Source organism: Caenorhabditis elegans, chromosome IV (assembly GCF_000002985.6).
Source record: "Caenorhabditis elegans chromosome IV".
Classification (NCBI taxonomy): Eukaryota; Metazoa; Nematoda; class Chromadorea; order Rhabditida; family Rhabditidae; genus Caenorhabditis; species Caenorhabditis elegans.
The window spans coordinates 3,104,828-3,125,015 of record NC_003282.8 but is presented as its reverse complement, the minus strand read 5'-3'; the positions used below and the strand labels follow the sequence as shown (position 1 = coordinate 3,125,015).

Below are 20,188 nucleotides of genomic sequence, written 5' to 3'. Positions count from 1 at the left end.
GTCAAATTTTCTCGTACTTTTTTGGATTTTTTTGCAGTTTTCTGTTGTATTCTTGCTAATATTGTCGAATCAAAGTCCGCATCTATAGATCTATATAAATTTAAAGGTGGCGTAGTCGAATTTTTTGAAAATTGCTCTATTAGACTCAAAATTGTCTGAAAACGCCGAATTTCATAATGAAACTTCTTGCGAAAATCTCAAAAAAATGTAATATGACGGCTCAAAAAATGACCTAAAATTAGTTAAAATTCGAAATTTGACCGACTTGTCAATGTCGCAGCAGCAGCTGGAAACAATTTTTTTTGATGAAATCACCGTCAAATTTTGAATATGCAATGTAATTATCTTGCTTTTTAACTTTATTTAGGTATTTTTAGGTCGATGGACGGCGAGATTTGGTTTAAAAAATTTAACAATCACGCCGTCTATCGACTTTTAAACACCTGAATGAAGTTGAAAACGCAAGAAAATCACATTGTATATTCAAAATTTGACGGTGATTTCAAAAAAAAATTGTTTCCAGCTGCTGCTACATTGACAAGCCGGTCAAATTTCGAATTTTAACTAATTTTGGCCATTTTTTGAGCCGTCTTAACGTTTTTTTTTTTAGTTTTTTGCAAGAAGTTTCATTATGAAATTCGGCGTTTTCAGACAATTTTGAGTCTAATAAAGCAATTTTAAAAAAATTCGACTACGCCACCTTTAAATTTATGTAGATCTATATGCGGACTTTGATTCGGCAATATTAGCAAGAATACAACAGAAAACTGCAAAAAAATCATAAATAATAAATTCGACTACGCCACCTTTAACGACTTTCCAGAACAAAACTCCGCGAGTTCTTTCGTTAAAAATCCCCCAATGATTTCTCTTACAGATGTTGGTGACAGCTGTCGGAGTCAACTCACAGACTGGAATCATCATGACACTGCTCGGCGCCGCCAAGACCGTCGCTGAAGAGGAACGAAAAACTGCAAAGAGAGAGGGTACGGGGGGCTGATCTTTGATAGTCAATCAAATTAAATCTTAGCTTTTTTTTTCTTTTCCTTCGGCTGTCTACGTCTCTCTCTAGCTCTCGCTCTCTCTCTCTCCATCACCACTTCTCTCTCTCTCTCTCTCTCTCTCTGAATCCTCTCTTCACCCTCTCAAACTACTCTCTAATCGGTTTACAGAACGACGTTCTCGATCGTCGGTCAAATCTCATCACCACCATCATCATCATCATCATCGTGAACATCGAGATTCACATCATCAGGCTCAAAATCAAAATGGTAGTTTTCCAATCTCTCTCCTGCAACTCTCCTACTACTACTACTTCTACTCCTTCTCTGAATCGTCGTCGTCGTCGTCGTCTTCTTCGTCGTTGTTGTTACTGATCTTCTGATCTTTCTGATTCTCGTCGTCTCTGCCTGTCTGCGTCGTCGTCGTCGCCGTCTTCTATCCTATCTTCTACAGTCTTTCTCAACGGGCTTCCAATTGAAGCTTGTGTCGATTTACGCAGCTCGTGTGTACTCCTCGAGAAAAAGTCGGTTTTTCGGTTTTTACTAAAAGTTCTCGAATCACTGAAATTTTGTCATCTTCTGCTTTTTTTGTCTGTTTTTGGCAAAAAAAAATTGAATTTTCGCCTTTCACAACCTGAGAAATGCGTAAATTTCCTGAAATTTCGGCACTTTTTGATGCAGAAAATATTATTACCAAATTGCCATTTTTCGTAAAAATTCTCAATTTCTGGTAGTTCTTCGAAAAACCTTTATTTAAAAAAAAAAGTACGTGAAAAGGTTGATATTTACGATTTTACGAAAAATTTCGGTAGAAAAATCAAAATTTTTCGTCAAAAAGAAAAACCGCGAAAACGATACAATTTCAGTCTCAGTTTTCACTTGAAGCACTATTTCGGCGAGTTCGGTGTCGGCCCAAAAACTAGTAGTAATCTTCTCCTCGTGGAGTACACGGCGTAAATCGACACATGGCCGAGTAAATCGATAATTGGAAACCCGTTTAGCGATTTTTCTGATTAGGAATTTGGTTTTCCCCCATTCAACTACACACACACACAAAATTACACGCATAACACTCACACACACACACACACACACACACACACACACACTTGTACACGTGGTTGGTCCCAGATTTATCACACACGCCCACACACACGTGGTGTCAGATTAAGGGTATACGACTCTATTTAAGTTCCCGCATTTTTTGTAGATCAGAACGAAATGGGACATTCTGACACCACGTGCACACACACGAAATTCACAACTCTATCACCCTAAAAATGTTATACTCTATTTTATTATTTATATCTTCTTCTTCTTCTTCTTCTTTAAATAGATTTTCCTCGTCTTCTTCTATTACATACTGGATGGTGTCTTGGTCGTGATGATAATGATGATGATGATGATGGTGGTGTTTTGTGAATATTAGCTTGATCTGAAATTCCCCAGAATATGCCTGAAAAGTCTATTTTCTACTCCCCCTAAAAATTTTATAACTTCAGTGTCGTTTCCCCATATATATATATATATATATATTTGAGAAAAAAGTGACAGAACGAAAGATTCGTGAATTTTTCAAGCCACACGTGCACGTGGTGTCAGAGTGTCTCATTTCGGCTTGATCTATGTTGATCTACAAAAAATGCGGAAGAAGAGACGCAGAGAGTTTTTAACTGATTTTGTATGGTTAAGAACGTGCTGACGTAACATATTTTTGGACTAAAAATTTCCGCATTTTTTTTTAGATCAAACCGTGATGAGACCGCCTGGCACTACGTGCAAGTTTAGATTTACGCAGGGCTTGTGCTTGTGTACTCCACGGCGAGAAGCGCGAATTCTTGTTTCTGCAAGATTTTACAGTTTTTGCCTGAAATTCTGGGCTTTGGACTGAATTTCACCAGGTTTCACTTGGGTTTAACATTAAGAAATAGAAAATTTATCTCTATTAGATATTGCCAAACACAACAGAACCCAGTGGGCGTGGCGCGGGAAGAGCCTAAATTGTGTAGATTTACGGAGCGTTAATAGTTAAATTAATCTTAACGCGCTCCGTAAATCTACACAATTTTAGCTCTTCCCGCGCCACGCCCCCTGGGTCCTGTTGTGTTTGGTAATATCTAATAGAGGTAAATGTTCAATTTTTAATGTTAAACTCAAGGAAAAACTAGCGAAATTAGTACAAAATCCAGAGTTTCAGACACACAAATTAGTTTTCTCCTCGCGGAGTACACGATGCCTGCGTAAATCGACACAAAATCCACAGAATCCTTCTTCTGTTCGAGACCCAAAATTTCACTTCTATTTCTCTCATAGAGGTTTGATCTTTTTTGCAGGCGGCGATGGAGCATCTGGAGCCGAGGAAGGAACTGCACAGGCGCTTCTCGGTGAGTGCTGGACCCCCAATTTCAAGGAAAAGACATGGAGAGAATGTTTGAAAAAAGAGAGAAAACTAGGGAAATTTTTCGAGTAGATTTTGTCAAAGTCAGTAGATGCTGGAATGGATGTTGTGCAAAAAAAAAAAAAAAAGAGCTCTGACCATTTTTTTTAGTAATGCATCCCAGGCCTCCACTGATCATGGCAATTCCACCCGAATTCCTGTCGATTTCTCTGCTTTTCTCGAACTTCTCTCTCTCTCTCTCTCTCTTTTCTCACTCTGTTATTACTTTTTATTTGGTTAATTGGTTTTCTTTTTGACTAATTTTCGATCGATATATCGTTGTATATCAATAGATTTTGACATTTAAAGGCACACGAATTAAGTCAGATGGGTCTCGACAGTTCTATTTTTGCGACTGCATTTTTCATTGAAATTGCTCTGTTTTAACGAATTTTATCGCTGTCTTTACATTTTTCTGTTAAAAATTGTTTTAAATCAGTTTTCAACGTACAAAAAACCATTTTTAACCGAAAAATGTGTAGCAAACTACCATAACCTTTTTTGCGCGCCGAGACCCATCTCACAGTGAATCCGTGGAAATTCCAATTCAAAAAAAGTGCTGCCATTTCAACAACGTTCTATCGCTATGTTCTAATCCATTTTCAGACTCGAAAGGAGATGAAGCCATGGCTAACGGAAAAGCTGTCGCTGCAGCGGAATCTGACGGAAAGAAGGAACGATCTGTGCTCCAGGCAAAACTTACACGGCTTGCTATTCAAATTGGATATGCTGGTGAGTTTTTGGGCGCGAAATTTGAGCTGAAAAGTGCAATTTTTCACTGAAAAAACCAGAAAATTGTTTGTGAAATCGATTTTTTGCAACACACATTTACTGTGAAAAATGCACGCTGAAAAAAAAAATTTCAGAAGGAAATTGAGGCTCAAGATGAGCATCACTGCTAGAAAAAAATTTTGCCAGAACCCCGAAAAACCGAATTTTCCTATTTTTTTAAAAATAACCTATTTTTTACTAAAATGACCAATTTTGCCAACTTTTCCTTGTGTGAACGGCAGGAATTTATATTTTTTTCTTCAATTTTTACCATAAGTTGCAGAATTTGGTATTTTATTATGCGTTTTTTGTTGAAAATCCTATTCAGTTGATATCGATTGAAAACTTACCTAAATCGACAAAAAACGCGTATAAATATAAATCAAAATTTTCTATTTATGTAAAAATTAAATAAAAGTCAAATTCCGGCCGTTGTGACAAGAAAAACCAAAAAATTGAAGTTTTTTTGCAAAAATTAGGACATTTTTCGCATTTTTAAATTTTTTTTTTAATTCTGAGTACCTGCCTTAAAGGTAGTGTAGTCCAATTTTTTTTGTTGCTTTATTAGACTCAAAATTGTCTGAAAATACCGAATTTCATAATGAAACTTCTTGAAAACTTCTCAAAAAAAAAAAGTTATGACGGCTCAAAAAATGGCCTAAAATTAGTTAAAATTTGAAATTTGACCGATTTATCAAGCGGCTGGAAACAATTTTTCTTGAAATCACCGCTTCAAAGCTTGATTATAAAATGTAGTTACCTTGCGTTTTCAACTTCATTTAGGCATTTTAAAGTCGATGGACGGCGAGATTTGATAAAAAAAAATTTGAAAATCTCGCTGTCCATTGACTTTAAAATACCTGAATGAAGTGGAAAACGCAAGATAATTACATTGTATACTCAAACTTTGACGGTGATTTCAAGAAAAATTGTTTCCAGCCGCTGCGACAAGTTGGTCGAATTTCAAATTTTAACTAATTTTAGGCCATTTTTTGAGCCGTCTTAACGTTTTTTTTGAGAAGTTTTCAAGAAGTTGCATTAGGAAATTCGGTGTTTTCAGGCAATTTTGAGTCTAATAGAGCAATACATAAGGGTCGACAACACCATCTTTAATAACAGCCAGTTCAAAACTAACTTCCAATTTTTCCAGGTTCATTCGTCGCCGGATGCACCGTTCTCATTCTCATCATCCGCTTCTGCATCTCTCGTTACGCCATTGACGGAAAATCATTTTCACTTGCCGATTTCCAACATTTCATCAATTTCCTCATCATCGGAGTCACCGTGTTGGTCGTCGCCGTTCCAGAAGGACTTCCACTTGCTGTTACTCTTTCTCTTGCCTATTCGGTCAAGAAAATGATGCTCGACAATAATTTGGTTCGTCACTTGGACGCGTGTGAAACAATGGGAAATGCCACTGCAATTTGTTCTGACAAAACGGGAACACTCACCACCAATCGAATGACTGTTGTTCAATCGTTTGTCAATGATGTTCATTACAAGGATACTCCAAAGATCGAGTCACTGGATCAGAATACCGCTAAACTCATGATGGACTGTATTTCAATCAATTCCTCGTACTCGTCTCAAGTTATTCCACCAAAACAACTCGGAGAACAAGCCACCCAGCTTGGAAATAAGACAGAATGTGGTATGCTTGGATTCGTACTTGCCCTTGGAAAATCGTATCAAGAGATTCGTGATCGCCATCCGGAAGAGACAATTCCAAAAGTTTACACCTTCAATTCAGTGAGAAAGAGCATGTCAACTGTCATCAATCTCCCCGATGGAGGATACCGTGTGTTCAGCAAGGGAGCATCGGAAATTGTCACCAAACGATGCAAGTATTTCCTCGGAAAGAATGGCACTCTCACCAAGTTCAGCTCGAAAGACGCTGAAAATCTAGTTCGTGATGTGATTGAGCCAATGGCTTCTGATGGACTTCGTACGATTTGTGTGGCTTACAAGGATTATGTGCCATCGTCCAAGAAGACTGCTGACAATCAAATCGCCTATTCATCGGAGCCAGATTGGGAGAATGAAGAAATGATTGTTGGAGACATGACCGCCATCGCTGTCTTGGGAATCCAGGATCCAGTTCGTCCAGAAGTTCCAGCCGCCATCACTCGTTGCCAGGAAGCCGGAATTACAGTTCGAATGGTTACCGGAGATAACATCAATACCGCCAGATCCATCGCCACCGCCTGCGGAATCTTGAAACCCGGAGAGGACTTTATCGCATTGGAGGGCAAAGAATTCAACGCCAGAATTCGTGATGAAAATGGAGAAGTCTCACAGGAGAAGCTCGACTTGATCTGGCCAAAGCTTCGTGTCTTGGCTCGTGCTCAGCCATCTGACAAATATGTTCTGGTTAAGGGAATCATTGATTCTCGTGTCACTGATTCAAGAGAAGTCGTCGCTGTAACTGGAGACGGAACTAATGATGGACCTGCTCTCAAGAAGGCTGATGTCGGATTTGCTATGGGAATTGCTGGAACTGATGTCGCCAAAGAGGCTTCTGATATTATTCTGACTGACGATAACTTCACTTCAATTGTTAAGGCAGTGATGTGGGGACGTAATGTCTACGATTCGATCGCTAAATTCTTGCAATTCCAACTGACCGTCAACGTTGTCGCCGTCGTAGTTGCGTTCGTCGGTGCCTGCGCTATTCAAGATACTCCACTCAAGGCTGTTCAGATGCTTTGGGTTAATCTTATAATGGACACGCTTGCCTCGTTGGCGCTGGCCACTGAAATGCCAACTGAAGAGTTGCTCAAAAGAAAACCATATGGACGTACTTCTCCACTCATCTCGAGAACAATGTGCAAGAATATCCTCGGACATGCTGTATATCAACTCGTCATTCTTTTCACGCTGATCTTCTACGGAGAAGTGTGCTTTAATATTCCATCTGGGCGATGGGCTCCACTCCACTCTCCACCATCGAAACATTTCACTATTGTATTTAATACATTCGTCATGATGACCCTCTTCAATGAGATCAACGCTCGTAAGATTCACGGAGAACGTAACATTTTCAAGGGATTGTTCTCGAATCCGATCTATTATGTTATCTGGATTGCCACTATGATCTCTCAAGTCGTTATTATTCAATTCGGAGGTCGCTGGTTCAGTACTTCAGCGTTGAACACCACAGAATGGCTTTGGTGTCTGGCTTTCGGAGTTGGAACACTTCTTTGGGGACAGGTGGGGGCTTAAGAGTTTTTCAGTGTTTTTTTTACCATATAAAAAAGCTTTAAAAAGTCGATTTTCTGCGTATTAATTCATTTTTTATTCAATGAATTTTTTTCCAGATTTTTTGGTTTTTTTTTCCCGAGAAAATCCAAAAAATTCGATTTTTCAGAATTTTTTCTGAAAACATATTCTATTGTTTTCCGATTTCTCTGAGTTTTTCAGCTGAAATCGAATTTTTTTTGGAATTTACAGGTTTTAAAAAATATTTCTCAAAAAAATTGGAGAAATGCCGAAAAATTGGGAAAATACCACAAAATCTATAAAGTATTCAATTTTTCATTTTCGATTTTTTTTTCTGCAAAAAGACGATAATTTTTATCATTAAAATTAATATTTTTCGTTTTTTCTAAAACGCGCCAAAAAATTTTTTCAAAAAATTAGAAAAAAATTTATACGATATTCACAAACAAAATTTTGAAAACCGAAATAAACGATTTTAGAAAATTTTTTATGCAAATGTGTAAAAAACTTATTTTTTATTTCGATTTTTAAAAAAATTTTTTGGTGTTTCAGAAAAAATCAAAAAGTGAACATTTTAACCATTACCAAACATATTAATTTAAAATATAAAAAAATCGTTTTTTTTTTCAAAAAAAAAAATCTTAGATGAATTTTTCAGCTAAAATAATCAATTTTTTGAAAATTGCGTTTTTTTTTGATAACTTTTAAGAATAAGCTTTATTTTATTAAAAAAATCGATTTTTAGCCGCCATTCCTAGTATAAATAACGAATCTCAAAAAATTATTCTAAAATTCCAGATCGTCACGAGCATTCCAACAGGATCCCTTCCAGCCAACATGACCATCGGATCCGGTGAAGCTCCAACAAATGATCCATTAATGCCAGATTATGAGGATTCCGATACTCACGAAAAGAGATCCGGACAAATTCTTTGGGTCCGTGGATTGACTCGTCTGCAGACTCAGGTTAGTTTCAGGACAACTTTCTTTTAAAAAATTCAGAGAAAATCTTCTTCAGACCGGGAATTTCAGACATACTTTTAAGCGAAAAATCGAAAAAAAAAAATTTTTAATTATAATTTTTCCTTTTAATTTCTATTCAGTTGCTTCTCTCTTCTCAATTCTCTCAGCTTTCAGTTTATTTTTTTTCAATTAAAAATATAAATAATGGGACAATGGAAAAAATGACAGAAAAAAAAAAGAAAAAAAAAGAAAAAAAAAAGAAGAATGAAGCCTCTTTTCTTCTTCCTTTTCTCCAAAAAAAAACCCTGAAAAATTTTTTTTTCTCAAAATTTTTTAATTTTTTCCAATTCGAATATATGAGCAACACCCTCTTAGAGCAAAAGGCGTCACCAGCGAGAGGCGGGAGAAAGATATGAGGAAAATAGAAAGAAATATGTATATTTATGGAAATGAACTCTGGAAAAGTGTGTGTTTTGTGGTGTGTGTGTGGTTTCTACTTCACACAATTTATAAGAATATATATTGGCATGAACAGTTATGTAATTATTTATAAAAAAATATTATATATATATGTTGGGAAAAATTCCGTCAAAAAATCTATATAAAATGGAATTTCCGGCTAATGGCAACGGATGAGACGAGCTTCAAGCTATCAAAAAAAGTGGAAGAATGGCCGTAGAAAACCTCTAACACTGCCATGTGTAGATTTACGCAGGCTGTGTACTCCACGAGGAGAATTCCCTTTGAAGTTTTTGACCGTAATTGCAACAAAAAAAAAAGTGAATTTTTTTTGAATTTCGTAAAAAAAAAAACGAAGTTTCTTTTTGGTTTTTCGAGAAAAATGTTCATTTTTTAATAATTTTTGGATGTTCCTCTATTTTTTAAAGATATTATGTCCATTTTAAAATACTTATGATTGGTATATCACAAAAAAAGAAACTGAAAATTTGGAAAATTTAATCATTTTTTTTAGTTTTGCAAAAGAAAAACCGAAAGTCTGACAACAACATCAAAAGCATTAGAAAAACATCTGTAAAATTAACGTTTAAAACAAAAATGTGAAAAATTCAGTCCGTTTTCAAGCTTGTAAAGTTGCCCAAAATCAAGGCTAAAGTAAACGAAAAAATCCTCTTATCCTCGAGGAGTAGTACACGAGCTTCGTAAATCGACAAGTTGCCATTACCAGAAGTTCTATTATTAGCCCTTATCTATTACTTGGTTTACCCCTATATACGCATACCTTTTTTATTTTATTTTATTTTAGAAAATAGAAAAATGTGGTCTGAATTATCAGAAAAAATAACACACACACACACACAAACATACACAAGTAGAATATAATTTCTGCAACACACACAAAAAAACCAAAAAAAAAAAAAAAAAACCCAATGTTGTGTAGTGTGTGTGTCTTCCTTCTCCTCTTCCACCTCCGTACATGAACCTCTATATATATATATGAAAATTGGCTGTGGAACTCCTCTATCACCTCACTTTTTCAGCAAAGTTGTTGTACAGGTAAAACTATATATATATATATTTATACTTCGAGAGCAGCATATTTTCTCCCTATTGTTTGGTTTTTTTTCTCGTGTGCGTGTGCGTCATTTTTGCTCCTTTTTTCTTGAAAAAGAGACAATTTTTTCCCCTATTTTGCAATGATTGTTGTTGTTGTTGAAAGCGGACACAGAACTTTATTTTAAAAAATTGAATTGGGAATTTTGAAAAATTAGATTTAATTAGATTTAATTTAAAAAAAAACAAACGCGAATCCTCCCGTGTGTCATTTTACCTCCTTCATCCTCCTTCTCCCTCAATTGTTTGGAAATTTGGTTTTTTTTTGAATTTTTTGAGCAAAATGAGCAACACCCGATGTTTACCCCCAGGCTTAATTCTGAAAGTGCTTTTATAGGATTAAACATGCTTTGGGAGTTTTTTTTTTTGGGAATTTTTAGGGCCACACGAATTGGATTGAGATGCACCACTCTTTTTTATTTCATTTCTTCGGATGATGATGATGATGATGATGATAATTTGATTTAATTTCGTTTAGCATGCACTTATTATACTATTAACCTTTTTCGCCAAATCGACGGATCGTGCTCGGCAATCTTCGGCTGACTTGAAAACCAACTAACATTGGAAATGTGCAGGGTTTTTTTCAAAAGTGGAGTACCGAAATCCGAGACTTTGCTTTTTTAGACCCAAAATGGCCCAAAACTGCCTAATTTCGTAATGAGACATCATTGAAAATTTCTCAAAAAAGAGTTATGTCGGTTTAAAGTTCTGGAAAAAAGGCTCATCTTCTGCTAAAATAAGAATTTTTGCCATCTTCTCGGTGTCGCAGCGTCGTCTAGAACTTAATTTTTATTTAATTATCACTCTTTAATAAGTATAAATAAAAATTAAGTTCTAGACGCTGCGACAGCGAGAAGATGGCAAAAATTCTTATTTTAGCACAAGATGAGCCTTTTTTCCAGAACTTTAAACCGACATAACTCTTTTTTGAGAAATTTTCAAGATGTCTCATTACGAAATTAGGCAGTTTTGGACCATTTTGGGTCTAAAAAAGCAAAGTCTCGGATTTCGGTACTCCACCTTTAAAGAGCGAAGTAGTATTTGTGTTTTTTTTTTAATTTTGGCCTCAACGGACACAATTTATAATGAGGCTGGCCAAAAATCCAATTTTAGCTTAAAAAAAATCTTCCATTTTGCCCGCTTTTCAGTGCCACTGTTGCCGGAAGTTGATTTTTATTCGATTATTGCCCCCTTCTTTGCATATTTTGGTCGTTTATCTTACGCTATTTCGTTGAGATTTAGGTAATATTTCAGTTCATAGGCATCCAAATTTGGTTTGTATTGACTGAAATTGCACCTGACCACCAAGGAAAAGTGCAAATCATATAATCGATGAAATATGCAAAATAGTCAATAATCATATAAAATACAAATTCCAGCCACTGTGTTACATTCATTGAAAAGCGGGGGCAAAATTGGAAAATTTTTAGCTAAAAGTGACTTTTTTGGAATTTTTGAAAAGTCTCATTATGAAAATCGGTATCTTTGGGTCTTTTTGAGTAAATATAACAAAGTACAAATTTAGATCAGTTATTCCTCTTTTAAATAAAAAAAAGCCACACAAAAAACTACTCACACTCAAAATCGTTTATTTTAACCTGGGATTTCAAATTTTGTTGCTTTTTACTCACAAAAGAACCCTACAAACCCCAATTTTTGGCTGTCATTTACCTCCCCACAACCACATACTACCACCATTAATCAAACAATAATTTTTAAAACAAAATCATAATAATAATACTAACACTGGTTTTCTTCTCGCTGCTCGTCTCTCTCTCTCTCTCTCGGAGTGTGTTGCTCATTTTTCGCTGAAAATTGTGTTTTTTTTTCGGAGGGTATAGAAACTTCTAAGTCCTCTTTACGGAGGAATTTTTGATGAGAGGAGGAGGAGGAAGAGGGTTCACACATTCTTCTTTTTTTCTTTTTTTTTTCTTTTTTTTTCTCGTTCATTTTTCCATTGTTTTCATCGTTTTTACCTACGAAATTATATGTAATTGGGTTTTGTCACGAATTTCGATTTTTCAACAAAATGTGTCAAGAGAATTTTATACGACGAAAAATATATATTTTCTGAAGGCTTGCTCAATGTTAATAACAAAATGTTAAGAAATTATAATTGACTTCAAATTTTGACCTACTACTTCAGGGGCACTGTTTGTCAAATTGCCGGTTTGCCGATCTGCCGGAAATTTCAATTCCGGCAGTTTGTCGTTTTGCCGGAAAAAATCATTTGCGCTATGTGGAAATGAGTTTTGAAGTGAAGTTGTGAAGACAAAAATTAAAAAAAAAAAAACTCTCATTTTCACAAAGCTATAGTTTCGAAGACAACATTAACTTGCAAAATCAGGCATTTGAAGTCAAAAAATTATGTTAAAACATCAAATTGGGAATAATTTCATTCCTAATTCGGAATATTTCTACTTCAAGAAATGTATAATTTGTCCCACAATTCTCTTGACCATTCAGAAATTTCGTTTTTTTCAAATGACAAAGCGCCCCTTTTATAATTGTTCTAATGTGCCATTAATTTTCAGTTACGAGTCGTCAAAGCATTCCGATCATCATTAGAAGAATTCGATGAGCGACGATCGATCGCCTCCACACACTCGGTTCAATCAATGCGTGGAGGATTCTGGAGCGGCGGTGGACGGCACACAACGACAGCCGCTTCACCAGAACCAGCCGGACAACGTATTGCGATGGCTGCAATCACGCACAGGCAATCGCCACAGCCGTACCCATACTATCATCACCAGCAGCCACGGACTCCGTCTCCACAACCACATATTGTGGTGGAGAATGGAACATCATCGGGGAATAATGGACAAGCAGCGACGGCGGCGGCAGCAGCACCAAAAGCCGAAACGAATGGAAAAACCGAAAAAGTACCGCTGGTGCAGCAATGGTCTCCGGACACAAATTCTTCGTATACTCAAACACAGCGAAGCATCAACAAGAGCATGTCTCTTGATACTCCAGTTTCTGTTGCTCACGTGTAATTCTTTTTGAAATAGAGATTTTTTAAAATCTTTTTTTTCAATTCCTCACCCAATCCCCGTCTTTTCAGTTACAGTAGTAATTATCGTGTACACCGTCTTTTTTTCAAGATATATATTTGAACTCATTATTTCAAAGTACTTAGCTATCATCATCTCTAGACCAGATTATTTTCACCCAATCTTTCATGACATTTTCAATTTTATTTAATTTTACATTTTGTTTTACTGGTAGATTGTCCCCCCCTTTCCCCATGCCGTTGCAAAACACTCTAGTTTTCAAGAAAAATCAATTAATACTTTGTGCAATTTCCAAGAATCACTTTCCAATATGACAAGGAATGGTTACGGTAGCCGCCCACTCTTTGAAAAGTGTGTGTCTCCTCAAAAAAATTTTTAAAAATAATTTGACCTAACTTTTTAGACACTTTTTTCAGATTTCTATGGTTATTTTTATGCTCTTCAAATTTTGTTTCGATTATTCATTAAAAAACGCCTAAAATCTTGCTCTTTTGCCCCATGTTTCCTTTGTTTTTTTTTTTCAGTTTTCTCTTTTTTAACAACGGACTTTTTAGTATGTTTTTTCGGCTATATTTTTCTTTTTTTTTTGTCAACCACCACTTTTTTAGACTTTTAAAATGTATTTGATGATTTTTGAAATAAAAAACTAATGACTTTTGTATGCATCGATTTACAGGAGGGGAAATTAATAATAATTAATAAATAAAAATTATTTCGACAATTCAAAATTTTGAAAAAAATTCTAATTTTACAATTTTGTACTTTTTTCCGTATCGAAGCGATCGAAAGTTTTATTTTCCGAAATTTTTGTTGATTTATTACACATTTGCGAAAATTTTGCTATTTTAGTGCAAAAATACGGTACGCGCGGTCTTGCCACGAACAGTAAAAATTTTAATGTGAGTCCTCACTGAATACTGCGCTTTTAAAAACTACAGTAACCTAAATACACTTTTTGGGTTACTGTAGTTCTCAAAGGCGCATATGTGCAGCCTTGAATTGGAAATAATACTGCTTGTGGCAAGAGTGGGGTCCGTATTTTTGAGCAAAATTTTCGAAAATTTCGCAATTGTGTAATAAAACGAAATTCTGATAATGCGCAAAATATCTCGTAGCGAAAACTACAGTAATTCTTTGAATGGCTACTGACAGGCGTTTGTGTCGATTTACGGGATCGACTTTTTAAAAATTAATTCAAATAATTTTTTCCTCAATTTAATATTTTAATATTAAAATTTAGCAAAAAATGAGAAAATAATACGAAGAAAAGAAGAAGAATAAAAAATCGCTATCGAGCCCGTAAATCGACACAAGCTCTACAATCGTCATTTGAACAATTACTGTAGTTTTCGCTACGAGACATTTTGCGCGTCAAATATGTTGTGCAATACGCATTCTCAGAAGTTTGTGTTCCCGTAATATTACGAGAACAATAAATCATGAGAATGCGTACGTCGAGCATTTTATTTGACGCGCGATATCTCTTAGCGAAAACTACAGTAAGAACTTAGATAGCAATAGTTATTTGAGTTCTTACTCTTAGTCTTTGCTGAGAGATATCGCGCGCGTCAAATAAAATGCTCTACGTACGCATTCTCAGAAGTTTGTGTTCCCGTAATATTTGAAAGGTTTTTTAATATCGAAATTAAATGTTTTTGGGTAATTTTAGACATATTGAAGCAACAAAATAAATTGTATTCCTCTTGTATGAAAGTTTAAATTTGACATACTACATCATAATGAAATCTGAAATATAGACGCATGCTTATACACACACCACAAAAACCACACAGTTTCCTATATTTCCAGCATCTTTTCCTATCATATCTCTCTCTCTCTCTCTCTCTTCAACCTGCACGAACAGTGCGAAAATTGTGTCTAATATATAGATCCAACAAAAAATCCCGTCGGTCTGAGAAATGATGGTGTGAAAACGCTGAGATGATGCATATTCTGCAACACATCTCAAAAAAGTTTACAGGTTATTGGCGGAGAGCGCTCGGATCATCTGATCCCGGTGCCGTTGAGCAGTGCACCGACTGATCAAGCAGTAAGACTCCCCCCCCCCCCACATCCCCCTCTATAAGATATACACCCCCGCATACTCATTTACTTATTTCCCCTGATTAACGGTTTTTACTCAATATTGATTGATTGAAATTTTCTTCTTCGACTGACATACGTAATCAGAGAATGACGTTGATGTTGTTGTTTTTTTTTTTAATTGATTTTCTGGATGATGGAGAATGACGAATCACCTCCCGCCCCCGTAGATGTCGTGTTGTGTCGAGTTTTTGTGAAAAACTAGTCGTCGTTGTATGCAAGCTTTTGTGATTAAATCGAATAGTCGAAAAACAAAAAAACAAATAAGAACGACTTACTAGTTAGTATTCAAATTTAATAGTTTTTTAAAAGAGATTTTAAGAGATATGAATCAATTTATTTGGCATGTTTTTTTGTTACTTAAAGGTGGTGTAGTCGAATTTTTTTCGTGGCTCTATTGGACTCAAAATTGTCTGAAAACACCGAATTTCATAATGAGACGTTCTGAAAATGTTTCAAAAAAAGTTATGGCCGCTCAAAGTTTTGGAAAAAAGTGTGCTTTTTTAGCTCAAATCTCAAATTTTGGTATTATTTGATTGCCATCTTTTAATGCATGCTTTGGCATTTTATTACGTGTTATTTCGTTGATAGAGATGCTTTTTCGGTCGATGGGTGCACAAAATTGTGTCATATTTGTGCACCCATCGACGGAAAAAGCATCTCAATCAACGAAATAACACGTAATAAAATGCCAAAACATGCATTAAAAGATGGCAATCAAATAATACCAAAATTTGAGATTTTAGCTAAAAATGGGCCATTTTTTCCAAAACTTTGAGCGGCCATAACTTTTTTTTGAGAAATTTTCAGAACGTCTCATTACGAAATTTGGTAGTTTTGGACCATTTTGGGTCTAAAAAAGCAAACTCACAGATTTCGGTACTCCACCTTTAATGGAGTTATTCGTGCAATGTCACAAAATGTATTGAAAGACATTTTGAAACTTCACATTAGCACGTGGTGCCAGGCGGCTGTCCCATTACGGTTTGATCTACAAAAAATGCGGGAATGTTTTGCACTTAAAAATGTGACGTCAGCACGTTCTTAACCATGCGAAATCAGCTGAGAGAACTCTGCGTGTCTCTTCTCCCGCATTTTTTGTAGATCTACGTAGATCAAGCCGAAATAAGACATTCTGACACCACCACGTGCATCATTTATCGACATTGCGTGAATTATCCCATAATCGTATTGTGTTTTCCACAGAAATATATTTTCGAGATATTCCATAGGCTTTTTTTATTTTGGCAGTTTTTTGAATTTTCAAAATATGTTTTTGAAACATTTATAAATTCAGCACTGAAAAACTCTAAAATTTCGTTAATTTTGCGAGGAGAGTAGAAGCTTACAGTTTTTTTTCCGCTAAAATGCTTGACTTTGGACCATTTTAGCTAATTTTCTTGTTGCTGTTATATATTTCATATATATTTTCATTAAAAAAAGTCCTACAAAAAGAGATACTAATTGGTGTTTCTATTGTTAAATTCAAACATAAAAAAGTCCAACATCAAAAAATTTAGCTCAAAAAATTCAAATTCTCTTCTCCTCGCAGGTTACACGAGCTGCGTCGGCTTATCTGCAAAAAAATATTTCTGTGGAACCCGCAATGCAATAAGAACATTATTATAGTTTTTTTTTAAATTAAAATTTTTGAAAAAAATATTCTAGATTAATTTTAAATATATATGAATAAAAATCTTAGAGACCCTCCCCACTGAACACCCCGTAGAAGAATCAGTATATTAGTTGAAAATTTCTTTTTTTTTTTCTGAAAAATAACACAATCACCCTTTTTTGGTTTTATCTAAATTATTTTCAGTTGACGAATTCAGTAGTTATCACCCTATACCAAATCACAAGAGTTTTTATAATAGTGTGTACTTCTCGAGTTTTCTGTGTGATGACTCTTCCCCCTTCTCTCTCTTTCTAACAAAAAACAACTAATAGGTTCCTAGCGGCGGCGGAAAATTCACACAAATTGTGTTGATTTTCGATTCAAAATCATAAAATTTTTGTGAAAAACGGGCCCCACAAGACAGAATTCCTTGAAAAAGGCGAATTTTTCACTTTGAAACGGTTGGAAATCAATTTTCACTGAGTTACTTGGCTTTTTCGCACATTTCTGATATAGTTTTGTGGATTAAAGTACAAATTCGGTACATTGTCGACAAAAAGCGAAGGAACCGTTTCGAAATGAAAACATTGCCGAAATTGGCACCTTTTGGAGGAACTAATAAGAAGTTTTTAGAAATTTCAATTTAATACAGTAAATTGTAGACAGAAAATGTCCACGTCCCGGTAGTTTAAACTAAACGAAACAATTTTCAATAATATTTTGAATTTTCATTATTAGAATAATTAGAATAATAATAATATTATCAATCGGTAGTTAGTACACAAATCAGTGGTGGGCAGCTATTTTTTTTTTTTGGCAATTCAACCCATTTTGGCTTGATTTGATTGACCATTATTTCTCTCATTTACAAGAAATTAGTGTCTCAATATATACATATTTAGTCGATCTGAAAATAGCTATAACTTTGATTGTGGTGGCCTATCACTTGTGAAATTACTTTCTTACAACTGTAGTCATAATCAGTCATATTATATAGAATGATGTATAATAATAAAAAAGAACGAAATATTTCCAAAAAGTCCAGTGGGTTTTTAAGCGTTTTCAGTCTAATTTTCCCGTGCTTTTTGGAATTATTTCGTACTTTCTTATTACTTTCTAAATAATATATCTGGGTATTACAGTTTGAAACAATAAAATACTCATAAGTGATAGGTGATGACGATTTTGAACGTATAGACACGAAATGTGCTCACATGAACGCATTTTGCAATGAAACTTCTTAAATAACTTTTCAAAAAAATTTTTATGGTGGTTCAAAATTTCCATAAAACTACGCTAATTTTAGCTAAAATCTCGAATTTTGGCCACTCTTCCGTGTCACACATCTGCCCGGAGTTGACTTTTTTTTTTTTTTGAATTATCATTATTTTATTCCATATTTTGATAGTTTATCTCATTCAATTTCGTTTATTAAAGTATGCTTAAAGCCGATAGGTGTAACCAAAAATCATGGAAATTGGTTACCTATCGGCTTTAAATGTACATCACAATGAAATAAAATGAGATAAACTACCAAAATATACAATAAAAGATAATAATTTACAAAAAAAATCAATTTCGGACAGATGCGACACGGAAAAAGGGGGAAAATTCGAGAGTTTAGCTAACATTAGCGTAATTTTTTGGAACTATAAAAATAATTTGAAACATTTTTGAGAAGTTTCATTACGAAATTCGTGACGCACCACGTTTTCAAGATCTGGTGAAATTCCGGATTTACGTTTTCCGGATCTGGTGGCACTGTGCCAACGCACAAAACGCTTTTTTATTCACACGACGCACGTTGTTTTTTTTTGAAAATTTCTTCTAAAAGAAACGCTTAACAACACGCGACGCGTAACAACGGAGCATCATCGTTGTCACGTTTTTCTCCTAGAAAAATAGCGTTTTAAGAGTTGGCACGGTGCCAGATCTCCGGAAATGGTAGATCCAGAATCCCGCCAGATCTTGAAACCGTGGTGCCTCGCCCGAACCGTTAGTCCTCCTTTAAACAACCAAGCTATTTTTAGATCTATTAAATTGTTTTTTTTTTAATTTTGACCCCAATTTCTAAATGAGATATATTGGTTAAACATAACATCCCTAAATAAATAAAAATTTCCAACAAAAAAAAATAGCCACCCACGGCCTGTGACCTACACACACATAAACACACTGCAACTTTTTCCTCACGAGGGACGAGGAAAAGTGGTTTCTAGGCCATGGCCGAGGGGCCGACAAGTTTCAGCGGCCATTTATCTTGCTTTGTTTTCCGCCTGTTTTCTTTTGTTTTTCACAGCTTTTCACGTTTTTTCTTATTAAAACTGATAAGTAAATATTTTTTGCAGACGCTAAAACAATTTCCAAGTAAAAAAATTATGTATTCAGTGGGCAAGCAGCGGTGAAAGTGGGCATTGTAATATGATGGATTACGGGAATACAAAACCTAAACTTTTTCTGAAACATGATACATATGCTGCTTAGATGCTGAAATTACCTGATTTTCATAACGAGACCGCTGAAAAAGTTTTGAGGTTTTCAAAATTCAACTTTTTGTGCCAAAATCTTTCAGAAAAAGTTTAGGTTTTGTATTCCCGTAATCCATCATATTACAATGCCCACTTTCACCGCTGCTTGCCCACTGAATACATGATTTTTTTACTTGGAAATTGTTTTAGCATCTGCAAAAAATATTTATTTATCAGTTTTATTAAGAAAAAACGAAAAAAATCGATGAAAAACGAAAGAAAACAGGCGGAAAACAAAGCAAGATAAATGGCCGCTGAAACTTGTCTGCCCCTCGGTCATGGCCTAGAAACCACTTTTCCTCGTCCCTCGTGAGGAAAAAGTTGCAGTGACACACATAAACACTTGTATATATATCGCTGATGATCTTGCTGCTCTCAGTTTTCTGTTCTAATTGGTGTTCTGCTCACTCTGTCTATCACAACATTTAATATTTTTTCGATATGGCCTTCCAACTAAGACTAAAACCCGAATCCATTTTCAGATTCGCGTCGTGAAGGCCTTCCAAGCCGGACTCGATCGTCGTGAGCCTAGTTTGACTGGACAATCGGCCGCCCGACTTCGTGAGATTAGTCGGCAATTACGACTTCAAGTCGACTCGGAAAATCGCTGTGAGTTTGGATTTTTTATTGAAACTGAATATTTCCGAAAAAATTGTGGAAATTCCGAAAAACTTTAAGAAATACAAAAATCGCCAAATTGAAAAATTTTAATGATTCAAAAATATTTTTTTATTCAAAAAAAAGATAAATTAAACTTGTTTAAGTGAAAAAATCCCGGAAATTATTCAAAAAAATTCTACAAATTGAATTAAAAATTCCAGAAATTGTAGATAAAATGTTATTTAAAAATTCAAAAATTGAATGAAAAAAATTTTCGAAATTGAGATAAAAATTATGATAAATAGAGAAATTAGAAAAATCATGAAATTTTCCGAAAAATCGAAAAAAAGGTTTTTTTT

General features: G+C 35.1%; 1 protein-coding gene and 1 non-coding gene across 6 annotated transcripts in view; both read left to right on the top strand.

Moving 5' to 3' along the window:
- mca-3 (Calcium-transporting ATPase) overlaps positions 1 to 20,188 on the top strand; it is a gene marked incomplete at both ends in the record, with an annotated part of 29,993 nt that overhangs the window by 8,134 nt on the left and 1,671 nt on the right. Inside the window, 7 exons of one of the 5 annotated variants that reach the window (NM_001392277.1) lie at positions 878 to 986; positions 3,335 to 3,385; positions 4,045 to 4,170; positions 5,360 to 7,419; positions 8,227 to 8,394; positions 14,965 to 15,033; positions 19,712 to 19,838. In NM_001392277.1, coding sequence (NP_001380076.1) covers positions 878 to 986; positions 3,335 to 3,385; positions 4,045 to 4,170; positions 5,360 to 7,419; positions 8,227 to 8,394; positions 14,965 to 15,033; positions 19,712 to 19,838 — 2,710 coding nt within the window. Of the gene's footprint in view, positions 1 to 877; positions 987 to 1,172; positions 1,272 to 3,334; positions 3,386 to 4,044; positions 4,171 to 5,359; positions 7,420 to 8,226; positions 8,395 to 12,500; positions 13,643 to 14,964; positions 15,034 to 19,711; positions 19,839 to 20,188 lie in introns of those variants that run through there. The other 4 variants (NM_001268315.4, NM_001383061.2, NM_001392278.1 and 1 more) reach the window with 4 other exon arrangements.
- On the top strand, positions 9,250 to 9,774 carry Y67D8C.12. Its single transcript, NR_000290.1, has one exon. It is a non-coding gene; the product is annotated as an Unclassified non-coding RNA Y67D8C.12 (non-coding RNA).